The sequence below is a fragment of the Podarcis melisellensis genome (assembly GCF_964234715.1).
Source record: "Podarcis melisellensis genome assembly, chromosome: 9".
Classification (NCBI taxonomy): domain Eukaryota; kingdom Metazoa; phylum Chordata; class Lepidosauria; order Squamata; family Lacertidae; genus Podarcis; species Podarcis melisellensis.
In genome coordinates, this window is record NC_138541.1 from 1,239,329 (window position 1) to 1,261,158 (window position 21,830).

At 52.0% G+C, this 21,830-nt stretch overlaps 1 protein-coding gene across 1 annotated transcript in view; it reads left to right on the forward strand.

Annotated features, from left to right (window-relative positions):
- Nucleotides 1-7,272, forward strand: part of EXOC6B (exocyst complex component 6B) — a 213,486-nt gene extending 206,214 nt beyond the window's left edge. Inside the window, exons 21-22 of the mRNA XM_081924938.1 lie at nt 2,862-2,974; nt 6,802-7,272. Coding sequence (XP_081781064.1) covers nt 2,862-2,974; nt 6,802-6,928 — 240 coding nt within the window. The 3' untranslated portion in view covers nt 6,929-7,272. The remainder of the gene's footprint in view (nt 1-2,861; nt 2,975-6,801) is intronic.
- Nucleotides 7,273-21,830: the final 14,558 nt, after the last annotated feature.

A 21,830-nucleotide genomic window follows, 5' to 3' on the forward strand; every position in this document is an offset into this window, starting at 1 on the left:
TCCACAGCACCAGTCGAGCCCCAGTGGCTGCTTACCTGTGCCTTGCGAGCGGCAGGGGCTGGCGGCGACGGCAGCAGAGGGACGATGAGTGGCACAAAAGGGCTGCCTCCAGAGAGGGGCTGCTTAAAATGGCACTCAGCCAACCGCGGCTCAGCAAAGCCCAGCCCCCTTCCTCCTCTAGGCAGGGCAGGGAGAAGCCAGGAGGAGGGAGGGAGGGATGGATGGAGGAGGTGCCGCTGCGGGGAATGGCGCAGCCCAAACAATCAGAATCCCCATGCCAATCCACGTGGCAATTCCTGGACCGTCTGTGGGCCTGCTCCAGAAGGCAATTGGGCCGGGTCTGGCCCCCTGGCCTTAGTTGGCCAACGCATGCTGTAGCACAATGAAGGGCTGAACCTAAGAAGAGCCTTGCAGGACCCGGCCAGTGGTCTGTTTAGTCCACCATCCTGTTCTTGCAGGGACTAACCAGATGCAGGATTCGAGCACGCCTCTCCTGTGCTTTAAAAACCAACTGGGTTTAAGAGCATCGCTGCCTCCAGCTATGGATGCAGAATATAGTCATCAAGGCTAGTAGCTGTCAGTGGCCTTCTCCTTCATGAATGGACCCAATCCTCCATTGAAGACATCCAAGTTGGAGGATGAAGTTGGGGGTGTCAGTCAGCTTGAGGGACGGGGTCTGCTGCATGCAGCATCTTGGGGTGAAACGGAAGGTTGTGATTGAAGGCCTTCCCCCCCCCCCCGGCCCTGAGAGTGCAATCCCAGGTCTTGGAAGAGCTTCTGACGGACAATCTGGCACTGAAAACACCTTGAACTCTCCGGGACCTCTCCCCCTCTTCCCCACCCAGCCAGCCGCCTTGTCTCCCTGACATGCACCAGGTTTACGGTCACCGCCGTCCCTCCTGCACGTCTCTCTGCCGGTGCTCAGGGCATGCAGAAACACCGGCAGCCGCAGCGCTTGAGCCACGCAGCCCCCACTGAACTTGCAAACTGCGGCTCCCCCCCTCTCCCCCCCCCCCCCGCTGCCCTGGTGCGCTCTGGGCTGTCAAGTTTGATTTATGGAGCTGCACCGCCGACTCTCTGGTTTGAAGAATTAATGGTATTTGCATATTTTTATTTTGGAATCTGCCCCAGAAGGTGGCTGCCAGAATGCGTGGAGGAGCCGGGGCTTCAGGGATGCCCTTGTGCAAAAGGCTCTTCTCTCCCCCCCTTCCCCCCCCCGCTGCCCCCGATTTAGTTGCGGAGGTGAAAAGTTTAAACAGTAAAACCAATAAAACCGCATTTATGTGACAGATAAATCGTCTTGCATTGTCAGAGTTCCTGGCGAGAGAACTTCCCGCCCCTCCGGTTGCTCTGCGAGCGCAGCAGCCGCCCTGCGCGAAGGGAAGGAGGGAGCCCTCGGAGGCATCGCAAGCCAGAGGCCGCGTGTCCACAAGATGGATAGGGCTCAACGGCTGTAAAACACACAGGCCATCCATCACTGCCGCTCCCCTTCGCGGCGCTGGGGTGAGGCGAGCCCAAGGAGGAAGCCGCTCTCTGCTCCCCAGGGGGATGCGCTGGGGGAGGGCGCCCAGTGGCGCAGAGCAGAGGGACACCACAATCACCAGAGGACAAATTGGCCTGACCCTGGCTCCTCTGCCCGTAGGCCCAAGGCTCGGGGGGTGGGCTCTGCAGCCGGATCTGAGGGTGTCCAAAATGCACGGCATGCAGTGTCTAGACTCCGCTTAGTTGTGACCGGGAGGCTGTCGCCCTGTTCTCTGGGCTTCTGCCCACTTTGCGCAGAGTGGCTTCTCGCACCGCAGTGCCACCACCCCTTTCTGCCACCCTCCTCCTGCGCATTGTGCCATAAGAAACTCCAGTGCCACATTCCCAGGCCTGGTGCCCCCTGCTAAACTACAGGTCCCATCGGCCCTTTCAGAGTTCCTGGCAGGAACCAGGTTGGCAAAAGCTGTTTGACCGCAACAAGGGCAGGGTGGTGCCTCAAATGGCATCTGCACAGCTCTGGTCGTTGCCAGCTTGATTTATCTTCTTTGGGGTCCTGGCCCCAAGGGAAAGGTGTTTTCCTGAGGAGCCCAAGGCTCATGTGTAGAGATTTCCAGGTTGTGGTGTAACAATTAACCTTTGAAAACACAAATAAACTTTCCTCTAAGTGAGAATAAGGCACCTTTGCTCATCTATGCCCTCTTACATCCCAAGTCATCGGGCCAAGGGACGTGTATTTCCTTTAGGATGCAGAATTTCTCTTCCTCTCCCGGCACAAGGCTGCCTCTGGATAGGGAAGCACCCCCTCTGTGGCGCTTGGTTTTTCAGGGAGCCAGGGCACGGTTGGCACAGCCTTTTCTGTCCCTTGGCTACCCTGGATTCTTGATCCTTTGTTCCTCCTGCTCAGCCCCACTTTGCCCCTGGTTTCCTGCGCCAGTCATCTTTCCCTTCCACTGCCCCAACCCCACAGCCCAGGCCTGACCAGCTGCTTGCTCCCCTTGGAAGCAGAAACACACTGAACCGGATCCTCCTTTCCTTTTGCCTCCCTGCCTCTGTAGCGCTTTGTGAGTGCAGACTGCCTTGGGTCGGAAAACATGATAGAATTGGGGGTGGGGGTGGGAACACACTCACCCTTGCCAACCCTGCCCAGCCCCCTTCCCCGGAAAGAATATCCCAGTTCTCAAAGCATCCTTGCCAGTGGACCTCCTGACAGCCCTGTGTGGTGGGCTGCTGGCATTCCCATTTTACAGGTGGGGCAGTGGGGCAGGGGCCCCCTGGCAAAGCCCAGAGCCAAGGGCATCAGCAGCCCCTCCTCCGAATATGTGGCCCCCCCCACCGCGTTGCTCTTAGCTGTGACCTGTTTCTCTCTCTGTGTTTTTCAGCTCTTAGATCTGTTTCTCCAGTGGGATTGGTCTACATACCTGGCCGACTACGGGCAGCCGACCTGCAAATACCTTCGTGTGAATCCCACAACGGCGCTGATCTTGCTGGAAAAGTGAGTGCCTCAGCCGAGACATTCTTCCGGTGGCTTCCTGGCTTGCTTTGACCAGCAGCCGCGTTCCCTCTGGTGGCTCCTTCCATCGCCTCCGCTGCCTGGCCTGGGCTTCCAGGAGGGAGGAGGGTGGCTGCTGCTGCTGCTGCTTGCGCCGAGGCTGCTGGGATGCTGAGCACCCCTTGCCCTCTGCCCCGGAGCCTCTTGCCATGGCTGTGGCGTGTTTGTGCTGTGTGTCTTGCGCAGGGGTGAGTTCCCTGCCGCCGCTGGTTGTCTTCGCTTTGTGTGTGCGCATAGGGCGGTCAGAGTGAGCTGGCTGGCAGAAGTGTGCAGAAATCACCAGGGCTCCACACAGAGGTGTGCGCAAACAGACCGCTCTGCACATTGGGGCATTGCCAGAGCATGTTGGACAGTGAGAATTGAATGCAGACTTCTCCCACATCCCAATGCCGATGCAGGTTCCCTACTGAATTCGCACTCGCCACTGCTGGTGTCACCAGGAGGTGTTTCTTTGCCTCCCCCGGTGGCTTGGCACGCTGGATTTGAAAAGTGGTTCTCAATTCCACACAGCTGGGTGTTGAGGAACGGGATCCCTGCCCTTCTCTTTTCGACTGGGCAACAGCCAGTCAATTTTGGGGAGGATGCTGGGTGCTTTGCAGTTGCGCCAGTACAACAGGGGTGGGTATCCTTTTGGCCCAGTGGACCAAGTCTTTATCTCCTCCCACCGGCCAACTTTGGCAAGTGGGCAAGACCTGGGTCAGCCCCCAGAAGTCATAATGGACGCCTGTCAAAGCACAGCACTTCCAAGAGCCTGACAACCTGCTCCGACTTCCTTCCTTTGTGCTGCTCATCCTTTTGCCAGCCCACCTGGGTGATGCTTCCTGGCTTGGGCAGAGGAGCCTCCCTGGGCAAAATGGCGCCATGCCTCTCCCCAGGGACTCCTTGCCGCATTCCCCTCTCGCTTAGCTGCTCTGGGACCCAGCTCAGAGCATGTGTGTCAAAGTCCTGGCTTGGCTGCTGGTGGCGGATCCTTGCTGTTCGGTCATCCCACCTCCCTCCCTCCCTCCCTCCCTCCCTCCCTCCCTCCCTCCCTCCCTCCATCTCTCGGGACCAGAATGGCTTGCAGAGTCACTGGAGTAGTTTTGCCCAGGCGGCCAGTGGCCAGAGAAGCCACTTCTTAACTCCTCTCTCGGTTTCTCTCTCTCTCTTTCTCCTTCCTCACTTCCACAGGATATCACGAGAGTAAGTATGTGGCTCGATTGGGGGCTCCTTTAGTTTTCTTCCCTGTGAGTCCTTTTATTGTGCAATTTAAGCGGAGCACTCAGTGGGCGCAAGGCGCCAGGTCCTTCTGGAAGCAGCCCCTCCTGGTAACTCTATCATCTCCAGTCCGCTAATTGCCATTTCAAGCGGAATGGCAATTTCAGCCAGGGTTGCTCTGTATTTAGAGATGAGCTTCCAACAAAACGTGGGGCAGTTTGATGAGGGTTTTGGCGGAGAGTTTTGACAAAGGCATCTGGCCATTAATTCCCTCCTACCTGCGCTGTTATTTGTAGCCCGATAGCCCCACAGGGAGACCCAGCCGGGTACCAAGACCCTTTCGTCAGGCTTCCAGCGCACACTCGGATGTCCCCCACAAATCCCATAATTTATTCCGATGTTCCGATGGTGGGTTGCCTGGTGTGGAGCAGCCTAGCCCAGTCCAGAGCCTTCCAGATGTTTTGGACTACAACTCCCATGACTCCACACCCAAATCAAAGACGGATATGTTCAAGAGAAGTTTGCTGTTGACCCCTTTTTCTGGGGGCTGTAACTGCTGAGTAATTGGAGACCAAGGAAGGGGATAAGACAGAGGATTTCTACCTTCTTGGGTCCACGGCTCCCTTGACCAACTACATGTGGCACCCCTGTGGGCCTCAGGAGCCCAGTTAGGTCACCCCTTGCCTTCAGAGCTGGCAGCCTCTCACCCTTTTTTGAACACCCTCCCTTGCGGAGTGTGCCCTCCTCTCCTCTCCCTGGGAGTCCTCTGGGCAGCCGCTGCTGCTGTCCCTGGTCTCTGAGCTGCCCCCCACCCTGCCCCAAAGAGAGGTGTTTCTCACAGGCACCATTCACCTGCAGAGCTTATAGCCAGGGCTGCTGCAGTAAATGTCTGTGCAAGCCTTTGGGAGGCAGAGATGCAAGAGGGCACCAGAGGAGGGAGGGAAGGAAAGAAAGAGGGACAGAGGCCAGCGTTGCCCGTGGCACCCCTGACCAGCATTCAAGGCACCCCAGGGGGCCACAGCACACTGGTTGAAAACCACTGGCCTAAGAGGTTTTCCTGAGCCCTCTCCCTTGTCTAAGGAAGCCCACTTCATGCCTTCAGAAATCTGTCTTGTGCACCTTTCGTCAACTGGGTGCCTTCCTGAATTCATGGGATCTTGAGGGCAGCGGTATATGGTATCAATTCCCTCTGACAGCCCAGGGAGCCACCACAACCCAGTCCCCAAAGCTCTGTCATGTGTTGCAGCCTCAGGGCCTCACATATCACCTGCCCGCCCTGGGCAACGCAGAGAGCCGAGGGCTGAATCCTTAGGGGCAGGATAACCCCCTCTCTGGAAGCAGGGGCAGACCCCAATTTGCTTTGTCCATTAGAAGTGCTATTATTATTTCATAAAACATACAGCATTTGATTTTTTTTTTATAAAAAGCTCACGGTGGTTTACAGAAAATGTAAAGCAGTAGCATGATCCCTGAGGAAAATGAACAATAATTTATGACTTTCAGGAATTTAAAATAATGATTTACTAAAAACAGATTAAGATTCACACCAGCTTTCTAAACATCTGGGTAGGCGTTTTTAAACTGAAAGGCTTTTAGCAGGCGCCAGAAAGAGTACAGTGAATGTGGGAATGTTCAGGGAGGCAGGAGAGGATATATTATTTATTAATATCCTTCCTAACTTAGGCTAGCAAGTTCTTTAACTTAGCAAAGTTTCATATTCCCCTTTAAACGCACAGCGGGTAGCTGGTTGCAGGCTTGTTTAAGCCTCTCAATATCAGAGACCTGGTAACTCCCCTTATATCCCTCTTAAAAGAGTAAACATGCCACAATCTTGTGTAAAGTATATAAAAGTAGTTTACTCACATTCTGCTCACAGTTGGATCCCTGAAGGCAGACTTAATTACAAAGTATATACATGTGGATCTACCCCATAGTGGGAGGTTAATCCCAGTGACTGCAGACTGGCACTCACTGCTGTTCACATGACGAAAGGAAGATGGGGGGGGGAAGGGAGGAGGGCTGTGTGCCTTGTGCTTTTGTTACCTGGACAGGTAAGGTCACGCCCACCTCTAGTCACATGCAAGAGGAGGTATGTCCCAATCCAGGAGGAAAGAGGAAATTTTCGACTGACTGGACCAACCATCCCCTTGCATGTCCACTCTAAGAAAACAAGGAATGTTGTCTTTGACTGCTATTTATGTATCACATCCCACGGTGAAGGCACCTGCCTGGTGCCCAGAGGCAGGGAGTTCCAAAGTTCCACTAAAATATGGAGTTCTTACAAATGCAGAAGGGGTATTTGTGGCACCCGTGGCAGAGCCAGTTCTGCGGTCGATTGGGTGCACGTGGCGAAAGGCAATCGTGTAGCTTCATGGGTGAGGGAGGGTGAATAAAAGGGCCCCTTTGGCACCTTGGCGAAGGGGGCTCTGTCTCTCTCAGCTTCCCCTTCCCCAGCAGCAGAAGGGGGGCACTGGCTGCCATTGCTGTGGGCCAAGGGAGGCTGGGAGGCCGGGCACCTGGGCAGCCTTTAAGCCTGCGAGGCAGTGAAGCTCTGGCTTTCCCTCCCTGTGCAGGATGAAGGACACGAGCCGCAAGAACAACGTCTTTGCGCAGTTCCGGAAGAACGAGCGGGACAAGCAGAAGCTGATTGACACGGTGGCCAAGCAGCTGCGAGGCCTCATCAACACCCACCATTCGTGAGGCGGGGGCCGGGCAGGGCCACGCGGCTGCCTGGGTGGGGCTTGGGAAATGCTGGGGGGGTGCCCAGCGGCACACAGAGGAGGCTTGTCCGGGCACCAGCGCGCCCTCCTCGTGGAGCCCTTCCTCGTGGACAAACGTGGCTGCTGGAGGGGAAGGAGAGGAGAGGGCCTGGCAGGCACCAACTGTTCCTGCGTCGTTGACCTCTTCCCAGGATTTGAGGCCTCTTCGTCAAGACCGGGACATGATCCAGGAGCCCAAAGCCCCGTAAACTCCTTCCAGAAGCCAAATGCAGTGGGTCCATCGCTCTGGTGTTTGCTGACAGTGTCGGGTTTTTTTTTTTTAAAGGGTTGGGGCTCCAAACGTGCCTCAGCAAAGAGACATTTTATTTGCCTGCAATGTGGAATTGGTTGTTTGGGGTGTGGCTGTAGCAGGAGGATCGGCTGAGGGTCCTTTCCCATGGCTGGTTGGTGGTGAGGTTTGCATCGCGAAGCCTCCATTGCTGGGCATCTTGGCAAGGCAGCTGGCATCACCTGTGCCCCAAACACCTTGCTTTGTATTTTCCAGAAAGCAGCACACTGTGGTGTTTAGAGCGTCCCTTTGTGACGTCGCAACTGACAGCTGAGAGGGGCGGTCACAACTCCAGGGGGAAAGAGCTGAGCGAATTGGCCCTTACACTTCCTGGGAGAGCAGAGAGGCACACAACTTTGCGTGCACACACACACACACACACACACCCTTTCAACTCTGGCTGTTTGCAAATCGAAATTCAATTCTCACTGCAGGCCTACCTATAGTCAGTTCATTGAAGAATGAGGAACGGAGATATTTGAGCAGTGTAATTTCGGTGTGGGTTCTGTTTATCCATTAAGGCAGGCAAGGGGATCTGCTGGGATCAACCCCTTCCCCATATGGCTGCCCGGGGAGAGGAAGCTTTTGTGGGTCAGACTGGCCTCTAGTTGGGGGGGGGGGGCTGTTTTCCTTCCGCTGCCTTGCCCATCCTACCTGGGGCATTGGCTTTCCCTGGCCCTTTCCACTTTGCTCTCCTGACACTGTTTTTAAATGTTTCTTTGCCTGTAAGTTCAGCAGCGTCCCCCAGGGGTGCATTTCTAAGGGTTTGCCCACTTTGTAAGCAGGTCTGCCCTGCTTCCTTCCACGCTACCTGCAGCTACGGAGGGGCAGCCATGAGGCTTGTGGCAATGAGGTGGAAGAGTCTTCCTTTAAAATAAAACCTTGTCCTAGCAGAATCTCACAGCCAGAAGGAGGGGCCCTTCCCAGTCCTGCCTGGGAAAGGGGGTGGCTGGCTTGTGCCAGGCTTGTGGCCGCAGTGGGAAATTTGGGGGTGTGAGCCATTGGGCAGCTCTGCTTACATCAGGCTAGGAAAGGTGGGTTGCCAGCCGAGTGCCAGTGGGCAGCTTGTCCAGCCATGGGTGGCACAGGTGGGCAGTGCCCGCTGGGAAAAATGGGAAGGGGGGCTGCCCCCCATTTCAGGGCACAATTCCTGCCTATCCAGTTACATTCGTGCAGGAAATGTTCCTAGTGGCATGGAGAGGGGGTTGCTCCCTGCCCTGAGCTCCCTTCAGACCTCAAAGGGGTGGGGGGAGGCTTCTTACTGGGCCTCCTGAAGTAAAAGATCTGGTGGTCCCAAATTTCTGCATGATCCTTGCAGGCATTGGAATCAGTCAGGACTCCAATGGAAGACAAAAGCCCAACAGAAGCAGGCAAAGTTTGTGTGTGTGTGTGTGTGTGTGTGTGTGTGTGTGTGTGTCATGAGATGATGTCTGTAGATAGAGTGGATGTGGTTGGGAACTGCCCAAAAACCTCCCTGTCTAGAGGACCACATGAGTCCCCCTCACCGTTTTGCCTTGTCCGCCTCTGTCCCTATAAGGCGGGGGTTCTCTTTCCACTGCCAAAGGCAGAAGAGACTGGAGCGGGGGGGGTGGTGGCTTTGGGTCCGTCCGATGTTTTTGATCTGGATGTTTCTCCCACATCCTCCGGAATCTCCCCCCTCCGGACAGGCATCACCTGTGGGGGGGGGGGATTTGATGGCCATTTCCGGCTCAAGTTCCTTTTGGACGCAGCGGCCGCAGGTGTTCCATGCCCTCTTATGTTTGGGGGCACAAAAGGGAAAGGGGGTGATCTCCGCAAGAGGATCTTTCCCCCCAGTTGAACTGGTGCAGGTAGATTTGCCCCTCCATGGTGAATCTTTGTTCTGTTCTTCTGACCAGGTCTCTTTGGCGTGGGGGTGGGGTGAAGCCGGCGACAGGGGATGGGAGGAGCGAGGGGGGGGTGAAGCAGTTCTCTGCAAAACTGACACCAGGTCACCAGGGGTGTGTGGTTGGGGTCCCTGTCCTGGGAGTAGTTGCAGCACTGAAAAAGGGGGAAAGCCGGACGGCAGGCAGGCCTGGACTTCGAAGGCTTCCCAGTTCCCAAGCTGGCTGCTTCCAGGCGAGGCCTCAGTTTGTGCGAGGACCCAACCCCTTCCTTTTGCTTTCCTGAGCAAAAGCCAGAAGGGAGACTCCGCTGGAGACCCCAGCGGGCCACGAATATCCCGCAGCCTCCGACCAGGCCCTCCTTCCAGCCTCCACGGTGCTCAATGGAAAGAGGGTTCCCGGATCTGGGTGGGACCGACTTATCCGCAGAGCAGCCCAAACTGAACCCCTCCTGGCCCTGATCCGGAGAAAAGGCTGCTTGGCGTGAGAAGGGGGGAAACCCCTCTGGAGCTAAAGGAGATATTTGTCCTGAGTGTCCGCTTTCAGCAGGGTCCAGCTCCAAACCGCCCGTCGCATAACGGGGATGAGAAACGGAATTTTGGTGCTCTGCTCCCAATTAGCGTTTTGTTCCAGGCAATACAGTCCCACCCCTTCAAAAAGGGAATTAATCATTGCGGCAGAGCGAGCGAGAGTGAGAGCAAAGCGGGAGGACGTTTTCTGGTTTTTTTAAAAAAGAAATCCCCGTGAATGAATTGCCTCCTCCGCAGTTCATTGTTTGATACTGAGAGACGGGTGAGAAGTATCATTATTAATAGGAGAATAGGTGGGGAGGGTGTGTGTGAAGAACAGCCACCAGCCTTTGGATACCCGGGCAATCTGAGCAGAAACCTGCTGGGGCAGGGGGCTAGGGGGTGGTGCCCAGGCATTCCCTGCAGAATTGCAGGCGGGGTCCTGGGGCAGATCGCCCCTCAGGGTGGCAAAGCGGGCTTAGTCCTGGCTGCTCCGTCCTCTTCCCTTTAAGACTAGAGGGTGGCAGGACTGGCAAAATGCTCTTGGGCGCCCCGTATACGGGCACCCCGTGTACAAGTGCCCTGGCCCTGCTGCAGGGGCTTGTAGCTGCTCTAGAAGGGGGGCCTTTCCTGCGCAGCCTCGTCCTTCGCAGGGACCTCTCCTGCCCACATCCTTCCTATCGACACTTTGCTGGAGATCAAAGCAAAAGTTCTTTGCTGGTTTTGCACTTGGGTTAAATCTGACCCCACTTTTCAAACTCACAAGGGAAAAAAGACAAACCCCTCTCCATTGTATTGTTGCTGTTTGTGTTTTTTTTTTGTTTTAAAATATTCCTTTTGTATGTAGGTATTTTTTAAACTGTTACTATTTTTTTTAAAGCCGGGCTCTTTGTTCCTGCAGAAACCGTTTCCATTAAGGGCTTGCAAATGTGATCGTACTGGGGTGGTTGCAAGGAAGCAAATGCTTTAGTGCCACTGTCTGGGAATCTGACCGTCCAGGGCAGGTGGTCAAGAGCAGGCGAATGGTTTGGCCTCTCCTGGGGCCTCTGGAAGCAAGCAGTGCCCGTCCTTTTGCCTTGACACATGGACCATCGCAAGAGCCGCCTCTCATGGCCCATTTTTGGTGGAGCCGTCTTCTGAGCACTGCAACAGCGACGGCATAATTCACCACAAACCTGGAAATCCTTTGAGAAGTGGCTTGCGCCAGGCATTGGGTCTCAACCACATAGCACATCTTAGAAGCAGTCAGAAGACCACTTGTTTGTGGCCCCAAAACTACCACAACCCCACCCAACACATGAGCTTCTCGGTAGTACGTTTATTAATTGCTCATTTATCTGTGTGCTTTTTTATTTTCTGGGTGTCTTCCGTTTTTTTTATTTTGAGGGGAGTATTTTGTAAACTAATGTGGTGAAAACAGCTTTTTTTGCACAAGTCATTGCACAAAAAGGGTGAAATGTTTAGTACATTTTAAGTTTTAACTTTAAAGGGATTTCTATCGGAGAGGGCTAGAACAGCTACTGATCTTAAGAAGGGGGGAAACGGGGGCTGCATGGGGCTGCTGTCTGAATGGCATTAGATATTTTAGCATGTTGATTTGAACTGTACATTTATTATTCTGTCGTAATTTTTATTAAAAACCATGTCATCCAAGAGTGTGAGTGTGCGCTTTTGTCTGAGCATCTCTCACTGGGTTGCCTGCAAGTCTCTCACTCACAAAATCCACCTCGCTCTCTCCCTGCACTTGAATCTGGCTTTTATAGTAAGGAGAAATCTTGTGGCTCCCTTAAAGAAACGATCCCCCCCCCCCCGGCCACTTGTTTTATTTGAATAATAATTTGTACCTTCCTGTGCAAACCAAATTAGTTATTTTAAAAGGTAAGAATGTGAAGGCAAAAAGTTAGCCTCACCATCTTCCCCTTTCCAGATGCCCCACCCTTGCCTCCCACCTGGCCAAGGGTCTGCCTGTGGAATCGATGGGCACCAACAAAAACTGCTCACTTAACATGGGAGCGAGGCAGAGCTGAAGATCCAGGTAGAGAGTAGTTTGATAATCCCAGCAAACACCTCTGGTATGTGAATTCTGAATCAATCAAACTGATGGCACATATTTTGAATACCTGCCATTCAAAGGCATCATTCAGACAGCATCTTAAAAAGCAGAGACATCATCTTGACGACAAAGGTCTGTATAGTGAAAGCTATGGTTTCCCTAGTAGTGATGTATGGAAGTGAGAGCTGGACCATAAAGAAGGCTGATCGCCAAAGAATGGATGCTTTTGAATTCTGGTGCAGGAGGAGACTCTTGAGAGTCCCATGGACTGCAAGAAGATCGAACCTATCCATTCTGAAGGAAATCAGCCCTGAGTGCTCCCTGGAAGGACAGATCCTGAAGCTGAGGCTCCAAGACTTTGGCCACCTCAGGAGAAGAGAAGACTCCCTGGAAAAGACCCTGATGTTGGGAAAGATGGAGGGCACAAGGAGAAGGGGACAACGGAGGGCGAGATGCTTGGGTGGCGTTCTCGAAGCTACCAGCATGAGTCTGACCAAACAGCGGGAGGCAGTGGAAGACAGGAGGGCCTGGCGTGCTCTGGTCCAGGGGTCATGAAGAGGCGGACACGACTAAACAACAACAACATTCAGAGGTGGAAATAAAAGGTGCTGCTGATACAAAAGAACAACCCACATATAATCAATAACTTGCAGACCATCAATGTTCCCCGTACAAAATGCATCCCAGTCATTCCGGGAGGAGACGGTATTCCAGCACATTGCCTGTCCTTCGCTGAGTTGTGTGCAAACATCTTAACAAGGAGAGGTGATGGGGAGATCCTCTCTAGATAGAACTGAGTCTAGTCCTGGGTTCAGGGCTCCCCTCTCCTGTCTTCACCACTTCACCCACAATTGGAAGTACGGAATACTACAACATAAGATGAATTTATTTTCAATCATATTTCTAAACAGTTGATGCAAGGACAAAATTGTTGCCACCCTTTAAAGCCAGGTGCAGAATGAAGTATGATTCTTCTCTGTGCATTTTGTTTCCTTGCTCTCCTTTTTCGCAAAACAGGAGACTGAGCAGCCGGACCTGCTGGCAAGACCTTAGATCTGAGCTCTCTGCTCTCTTCTGTGTCCTGCGAGCGAAACGAGGTTCACACACTTGGTGGGGGTGCTGCTAAACTGTTTTTTGCTCTAGGAAACTTTGTTCAGCTGAGCTCTCAGGAAATTCAGCAGCAGGGCTTTGGAAGCCACCAGAACGCAGGTGATGGCCGGGGAACGATGATCCACAGCTTGGTTTTAAATGAGGCGAGATAGCAGATCAGTTCATACGGAGACTTTCCACCAAAATCTAACAAGATGGGAAAGGGGTGAGTTTGCTTGCTGTAAAGTGAGCAAGGGAATTTGTATTATATGACTGTACTTAACTAAATGAATAAATGAACTAAATGAATAAGCCACTTACACATGGTTTTCAAAAGAGATCTGAAATGTTTCTTTCTATTCCTCTGCTACCCCACACCACGAAGTTCTCTGGGAAATACAAGAACATACAATGAGCTCTGCTGGATCAGGAGGCCCATCGAATTGTCTTCATCATCATTTCATTTTTATGCTGCCTTTCCATAGTTAAGACCTTGCTCAAGGCAGCTCACAGCATGGAAAGATTTGCATAACTGCAAAAGTAGTCGTAAACAATAAATAATATGCATCCAGAAGCACCCAGCAAAGTTGAACAATTTTCACATAAATCATAAGAAGGTCTAAAAATAAAGATGCCAAAAATATATAGTATCTACAACAGTCTTTCTTTGGCGATCCCTCATAGCCGCGTAAGATTGTCTTCCATAAACACGGTTTTAAAAATGAGTCTGTAAGTGACTGTGGAGACCAATTCTGGATCCACACGTCCTTCCACAGTGGGGACATTGGTTTCTGGGAGGGAGTTGATCCTGGTGAGGGTTTGCCAAGCGTGCCTTCCTCTTAGCACGTTTCTCCCTTGTGGAGTTTGAGGGCCTTCAAAGCCCATAGTAGGGATGGCATCGCAAGGTGAGGGCACACCCTCCCCCGCAGCATCAGACAAGCCACAGCTGTCTAGCCGCCATGCCCACTCCTTGACCTTTTGTCTCCTCAGCAGTGTTCCGTGTCCTGACCTTTACCTCCTTTGCAAAGGTATTGCTCATTTCCTCCTGTAATGGGAACATGACTTGGTGGAGCAAGTTGCGTAGATAACACCCAGGGGGCTTGGGATTGGAGAAGTGTAAAGGGCAAAGCCCTGAATGTATCTTGCTGGTTTTGCATATCTTGCGAATAAAAAGAGCCTCTGCTAAGCTAGCAATCAGCTTGTTCCTGCACAGCTCACCTGCATCCCAACTCTCATGTCAACTCCATTATTTCTACACCCAGGACACCTTTGGGAAAGGCTGTTCTCCAACTGGAGCACTTGCAGGCCAGTGTTTCCCAATTGTCAATACATTTTTTTAGATTTGCCTTGAGAGAGTCTTTGAACCTCTTTTGTTGACCGCCAGCATTACGCTTTCCATTTTTAAGTTTGGAATAGAGTACTGTAGTTGCTTTGGAAGACGATCATCAGGCATCCACACAACATGACCAGTCCAACGAAGTTGATGTTGAAGAATCATTGCTTCAACACTGGTGATCTTTGTTTCTTCCAGTACACTGGCATTAGTTCACCTGTCTTCCCGAGTGATGTGTAAATTGTTTTGGAGACACTGTTGGTGGAATCTTTCAAGGAGTTGGAGATGGCGTTTATAAGTGGTCCTTGTTTCACAATCATATAGTAAGGTTGGTAGTAGAATAGCTTTGTAAACAAGCATTTTGGTTTCCCAGCAAATGTCCTGGTCCTCAAACACTCTGCACTTCAATTGGGAGAAAGCCGCACTTGCAGAGCTCAGGCAATGCTGGATTTCGACAGCAATGTTGGCCCTTGTGGAAAGATAACTGCCCGGGTAGGAGAAGTGATCAACATTTTCCAACGTTACACTCTTGAGTTGGATTTGTGGCACTGCAGAGGGGTTAAGACACCAGCCTCCTGATCTCGTGGTAGCCAGCCAGCTACTTTGGGAGGGAGGGTTGAGCCCAGCAGCCCTCTGCCCACCTGTGATTCCCAGCAGCAGGTATTCAGAGTCAGAGGGGGGACATGACAGTCATGGCTAGTAGCCGTCATTTACTTATTGCAATAAAAAACCCCAAATAAAGTAGGAAGTGAAACAAAACCATTAAAATGCAGGGGAATGACAACCCTACAGAAATGCAACAAACCAGAATTTGTGGCAAACTCTGTGTAAGAAGCCAAGGCCCAGAGCATCTGGGTTATTTGGAAGGCCTGGGGGGAGAAAGGGGCAGCACTTGGCACTGAAATGGCCACCTAGTTGACGGCTGTTCCCTTTGTGGAGCAGGGACCACTGCAGACAAGTCCTTCTCCCTGGTGTTCGCTTGCTTGCCTCACACCATTTAACACTACAAAGTTTAATTCAGCCGTGTCCTTTTGAATACGTTTGTGACCACTATTGTTCTGCTTGTAGTTATGCAATTTTTGATACGTTGTCTGCCGCCTTGAGCATGGTTTTCACTGTGTGTCAAGAGGCATCTTCAGCTTCTCCAAAGAGTGATGGGCCTTCCTGAAGAAGAGGTGGAGTCAAGAAGCTGTGTGCCACCATCTTCACTCCTCCCTCCCCAAGGTATGGAAGATGTGGGACCCTGGCTTAGGGGCAGATCACCTGTTTTTCATGCAGAAACTTGCTCTGGTTTCAGTCTCCAGCGGCAAGAGCTGAAGGCGAGCTCTGGAGAGCCCTGCCAGGTGAGGAGCCCCATGCAGTTTGACTTGAGGGTCAAAACCATCAAACGCTCTTGAGCACCTGCCTTCAGAGTTGCCCGTCTCCTGGCCCAGCAGCTTCCCCATCACGTACTGTGGTCAACCTCTGGACCTCCTCCTAACTTCTTGCCTGCCCCGCCTGGTCTAGACAGGTCCTCTCCTTTCTGACATGCTCTCCATCTTCCCTTCCCTCCTCCAGGAGCCACACTTATTAGGCCCCCTAACTGAATGAAGCTCCGCGAGAGCCATCCATCAGAGCGACGAGGCCATCCATTACCCTGCCGGGCAGGAGGCAATTAGGGCGACGGGGCTGTAAATCACCGCCACTCTCCCCGTTGTGCCACGGGGGCCGCAGCGGACGGTGGCAGGGGCCGCTGGGCTCTGATCACATTTCCTCCGCCCAAGGTGAAGCCGCACCAGGGATGACAAATTGTCGTCCCGCCATCCCCTCCTAGGGGCTCATCTGTCTCTCTGCCGACGGGACAGGTTATTGGATCTTGCCATGGATGGGGCCGCGCGGCGTTATTGCTCAACATCGCTGTGACAAAGGGAAGTGTTAATGACCCCACGGAGGGACAGCTCAGCCCAATCTGTTTCCATTAGGGCTGCCGCTGCTTTTCCCAAAGTGTTTGGGCCGTGCTTCCGCTTCCAGGGGGGATCTCAACTCAGGGTTGCCGTACGTCTGGAAAAGTTGACTGAAATGTGGCAACCCTGTCTTAACTTCCCCGCGTAGGGGCTTGCAGAACTTTTGGCGGCCTTTGCTGCAAGGATGCTGCTACCCCATGAGTAATAAAGGAGTTAGCAATATGCCTTTCTCCTCTGCAGCCTCGGCTGCTCACAAAGCCCCCGAACCAATTATTCATCTGTGCTTCCGAAGCTCCACAGACCTGAGAAGAAAGCGATGGAGCTCTGAGCTGCACACCTTGATGTGATTTCTCTGGCTAGAGCTCACTGGAGGCTGCAGAGATAGTCAGAATCCTGCTCTCCTGTAGAGGGGAAGGTTGAAGCAAGACTCACAGAGCAGTTGGGGGATCCTGAAGGGGGCCATCTAAGGCAGCCTCCTAGAACCATAGAATTGCAGAGGTGGAAGGGGCTCAGACTTGCCTGAGCTTCTCCGTTGACTCTGGTAAAAGACTGTAAACTTACAACTATATGAAATATCCCTTTTCACATGCAGCAAATGGTAACCTTCACATTGCAAAATAAATAAAGAGTTTGCATTTGTTGGCTTTCTGTACACATGAAATACATTTTTTATACTCCAAACATCAGCTCTACAGTGGTACCTCGGGTTAAGAACTTAATTCGTTCTGGAAGTCTGTTCTTAACCTGAAACTGTTCTTAACCTGAAGCACCACTTTAGCTAATGGGGCCTCCTGCTGCCGCTGCGCAAAGTTCTTAACCCAAGGTAATATTTCTGGGCTAGTGGAGTCTGTAACCTGAAGTGTATGTAACCCGAGGTACCACTGTATTAATGTTTTGCGAGTTAGCAACAACAACTTTATTATTTATTCCCCATTCCACAGGTAGGGCGCCACTACCGAGAAGGCCCTCTGCCGTCAAAATTAACCTCGTTTGATGTATGCGATTCAAAATGTCAACAAGTTATTTAAGGGAATTATCTTAGACCACTTTGAAATTATTGCCAAGCAATGTATAAAACACCCTGATGCCTATATGACTTGCACCTATTTAGGATGCGTTTTGCACAGGGATTTCTGGAAAGGGTTACTGATTCCTGTGCAAAAGTTGCAACCAATGAATGAATACTTTCAATAATGCTCTGGTATCCTTACGTGGCGAGGAGAAAAGAGTTGTCTATCGTAGGCCGACAGAGGACAACATACCCCAGAATTATTCTCAGACAACCTCTGCCCACAGTTTCACAGGTGTTAAACAGCATAGCAAGGCCAGATTGTGGGTTGGGGAGCAGAACAAGCCCTTTGAGGGCGACATAAAACCACCTTGGTTTAGAATCATCAATGACCCAGCCTTGTCTGACATCCTGATACCTTCATGGCGTTCCAGTTTCCCAAATCCTTGAACATTATCAGGTGATTAAATTGAGATCTTCCTCCTCCTTTCCATGTGTCACCTGAGTTCTGGGACAGGGTGGGGAGTCCCCGAGTTTAACATTTCTGGATTTCCACATGGTATGTGCTAATAAACTCTCAGTTACTACTAGTATAGAAAGCCCTTGACAACTTGAGACCAGTTTCCCTACGAGATCACTTTACCTGACATTCGCCCAACCGACCTCTTCCATCAGCAGAACTGGGACAACCTCAGGTACTTGTTCTGCATTTGTAGAAAGTTGGTTGTTCAGTGTGGCGGCACCTGCACTTTCGAACTCCCTGCCTCTTCGATATCAAGAAAGCGCCTTCATCGTCCTCTTTTTGACACCTGCTAAAAAGGTTCTTGTTTAGACCAGTCTATGCACATACTTGGAATTTAACCTTTTCTTTAGTATTTTAACTTTTTGTATGTTTTCATCTATTGCTGTAAATTTTTGCTTATTATTTAATTGCTTTATCTTTTTGTAAACCACTTTGAGGTTTTTCTTACAATCAAGTGGTGTATGCATTTTATGAAATAAAGGAAACAAATAAATATACAGTGGTATCTCGGGTTAAGAACTTAATTCATTCCAGAGGTCCGTTCTTAACCTGAAACAGTTCTTAACGTAAGGTACCACTTTAGCTAATGGGGCCTCCTGCTGCTGCCGTGCCACCGCCGCACGGTTTCCGTTCTTATCCTGGGACAAAGTTCTTAACCTGGAGCAACCACTTCCTGGTTAGTGGAGTTTTTAACCTGAAGCGTCTGTAACCTGAGGTACCACTGCACTCTTACCATATCCTAGAACTCGGGAATTATTGGCTACTGCATTTAAGTGTTGCTGGATAGTTTGATGGCCTGGGGAACAGGCTGTGTCTGGCAAGTGCCACCAGGTGACCCCTTTTGTGCACAGAAGTCATCTCCCTCAGCTGACCGCCAGGCTTTGCAAAGGGCTAAGCTAAGGGACGCGGGTGGCACTGTCGGTTAAACCACTGAGCCTAGGACTTGCTGATCAGGACATCGGCGGTTCGAATCCCTGCGACAGGGTGAGCTCCTGTTGATCGGTCCCTGCTCCTGCCAACCTAGCAGTTCGAAAGCACATCAAAGTGCAAGTAGATAAATAGGTAACACTCCAGCGGGTTGGTAAACGGCATTTTCGTGCGCTGCTCTGGTTTGCCAGAAGCGGCTTAGTCATGCTGGCCACACGACCCGGAAACTGGACTCCGGCTCCCTTGGCCAATAAAGAGAGATGAGCGCCGCAGCCCCAGAGGCAGCCATGACTGGACTTAATGGTCAGGAGTCCCTTCACCTTCACCTGGGAACGTGGGTGGTGCTGTGGTTTAAACCCCAGAGCCTAGGACTTGCTGCTCAGAAGGTCGGTGGTTCGAATCCCCGCGACGGGATGAGCTCCCATTGCTTGGTCCCTGCTCCTGCCAACCTAGCAGTTCAAAAGCACGTCAAAGTGCAAGTAGATAAATAGGTACCGCTCCGGCGGGAAAGTAAACGGCATTTCCGTGCGCTGCTCTGTTTCGCCAGAAGCGGCTTAGTCCTGCTGGCCACATGACCCAGAAGCTGTACGCCGGCTCCCTCGGCCAATAAAGCGAGATGAGCGCCACAACCCCAGAGCTGGCCACGACTGGACCTAATGGTCAGGGGTCCCTTTACCTTTACCTTTAAGCATCACCCTTGAGAAGTTACCCTGAGCAGTGATTGTGGGGGCTTGCAAATAGAACAAGGCAGGTGGAGGGAACTTTTGCCCAAAGTTCCCCCCACCTGCTACAGGGCAGCCCTGCTCATTCAGATGCCTGGATTGACTAGTGACCCACTTAGAAAAAGCCCTGAGTGACATCCACGGACCTTTGCACCTTAGCTCAATCCATCCTGGCTCTTAACTTCTGGTTTTCCCGCCCTCCATGCTTTGATTTCTTAAAGTCATGTTTAAGATCAAAGGCTGGGCTCTCGCAGATAAGGCTTTCTGGCAAACAAGGAAGGAAAGTAACAAAGGATTGATCTCTTGGGTGCCGGGAAACACTTATTAGCTTGGGGGGGCGCGGTTTGTTGCTGGGAAATCTCCCAAGGCTACTCATCCCTGCAAAGTGGTTCCTTCTCCTTGCAAGCCCCGGGAAAGATGTCTCTGTCCTGCCCAGTCAGAGGCTCCTGAATGGCAGTTACTGAGAACTGCTGGAGAGGCGAGTGTTGCTCTTGAGCTCGGATCCTGCTGGCTGGTGGTTTCCCACAAACCTCTGGCTGGCTAGTGTGAGAACAGGCTGCTGGACTAGATGGGTCCCCTTTGGCCTGATCCAGCAGGTTCTTCTTTCGTTCTTAAGCAATGCATCCAGCCACATGCTCCATGGGAGCTCCTTGCCACCTTGCAAACTTTTTGAAACACATGTCAGGATATATAAGAATGAAACAGGGTCAGGCCAATAGCCCATCCAGTACCCTGTTCTCTCAGTGACCGACCAGGTGCCTCAGTGGGAAGCCTATAGGAATCTGGGGGGAAGCCGCAAGCAGGATCTGGGCACAAGAGTCCTCTCCCCTCCTGAGGTTCCCAGCAGATGGCCTTCAGAAGCACCACTGCCTCTGACTGGGGAAACAAAATAAACAATTTCTTCCACTAGCACCTTAAAGGGTAAAGGTAAAGGGACCCCTGACAATTAGGTCCAGTCGTGACTGACTCTGGGGTTGCGGTGCTCATCTCGCTTTACTGGCTGAGGGAGTCAGCGTACAGCTTCCGGGTCATGTGGCCAGCAGGACTAAGCCGCTTCTGGCAAACCAGAGCAGCGCACGGAAATGCCGTTTACCTTTCCGCCGGAGTGGTACCTATTTATCTACTTGCGCTTTGACGGGCTTTCGAACTGCTAGGTTTGCAGGAGCAGGGACCGAGCAACCGGAGCTCACCCCGTTGCGGGGATTCGAACCGCCAACCTTCTGATCGGCAATTCCTAGGCTCTGTGGTTTAACCCACAGCGCCACCCGCGTCCCTTATAAATAATTTATCATCATCATCATCATCATGCAAAGCAGGTGACTGACTCTTCCGGTGCATTTTGACAGCCCGGTTGGCAGAGCCGAAAGAGCCGCCCAGCCCGCCCTCCTTGTCCTCCCCATTCCCAGCCAAAGTCGGAGGCAGGAGCAGCCGAAAAGGCCCTAATGAAGACGGATGGTCCGTGTCGCTCTCCTTCCTCAGATCCTCCCCGTTCTTATTGATGGGCTGAGGGGTGAAAGGCCGGGAGCACAATGCCCACGGAGGAGGATGCCGCCAGGAGGGGGAGATGTAAGAGAGCCCGGCTTGTTGTGGAGATGGACTGCCAGCCTCCCTTTCGCCATCCATCACTCCCAAGAGGCCTTTGCAAATGCAGATGAATGCTGGGGCTCCTGTTAAGACTCGGCTGTAATGGAGAAGGGGCTGTTTGAGCACCATCCGTCTCCCAAAGGGGCTTCTGCCTGCCTCCTTGCCGCCTGTGTATCAAAAAGCCATCAAGGGAGGCCCTTCTCCCAACCCAGGCTCAAGCAGCAGCAGCAGCAGCAACGAAACAGTAGAGAGCAGAGGAGGGCAACCAAGATGGCCAAGGGTCTGGAAAAACAAGCCTGGTGAGGAACGGTAATAATAATAATAATAATAATAATAATAATAATAATAATAATAATAATTTATTATTTATACCCCGCCCATCTGGCTGGGTTTCCCCAGCCACTCTGGGTGGCTTCCAACAGAACACTAAAATACAATAGTCTATTTAACATTAAAAGCTTCCCTAAACAGGGCTGCCTTCAGATGTCTTCTAAAAGTCCAGTAGTTGTTCTTCTCTTTGACATCTGGTGGGAGGGCGTTCCACAGGGTGGGTGCTACCACCGAGAAGGCCCTCTGCCTGGTTCCCTGTAACCTCACTTCTCGCAGGGAGGGAACCACCAGAAGGCCCTCGGCGCTAGACCTCAGTGTCCGGGCAGAACAATGAGGGTGGAGATGCTCCTTCAGGTATACTGGACCGAGGCCGTTTAGGGCTTTAAAGGTCAGCACCAACACTTTGAATTGTGCTCGGAAACGTACTGGGAGCAAATGTAGGTCTTTCAAGACTGGTGTTATCTGGTCTCGGCGGCCGCCCCCCAGTCACCAGTCTAGCTGCTGCATTCTCTGCAGTCCCTAAACTCATTATCTGGAAAGTGACTTGCAGTGAGGGACCTTTCCTTATTTGAGCACCCCACATTCTGGAGTTGAGCCCTGGGATGGAAACTGGTTTCTGAAACCAGAGTTAAATAGCAAAAAAAAAAAAAAAAAGGCCATGCAGGAGAAC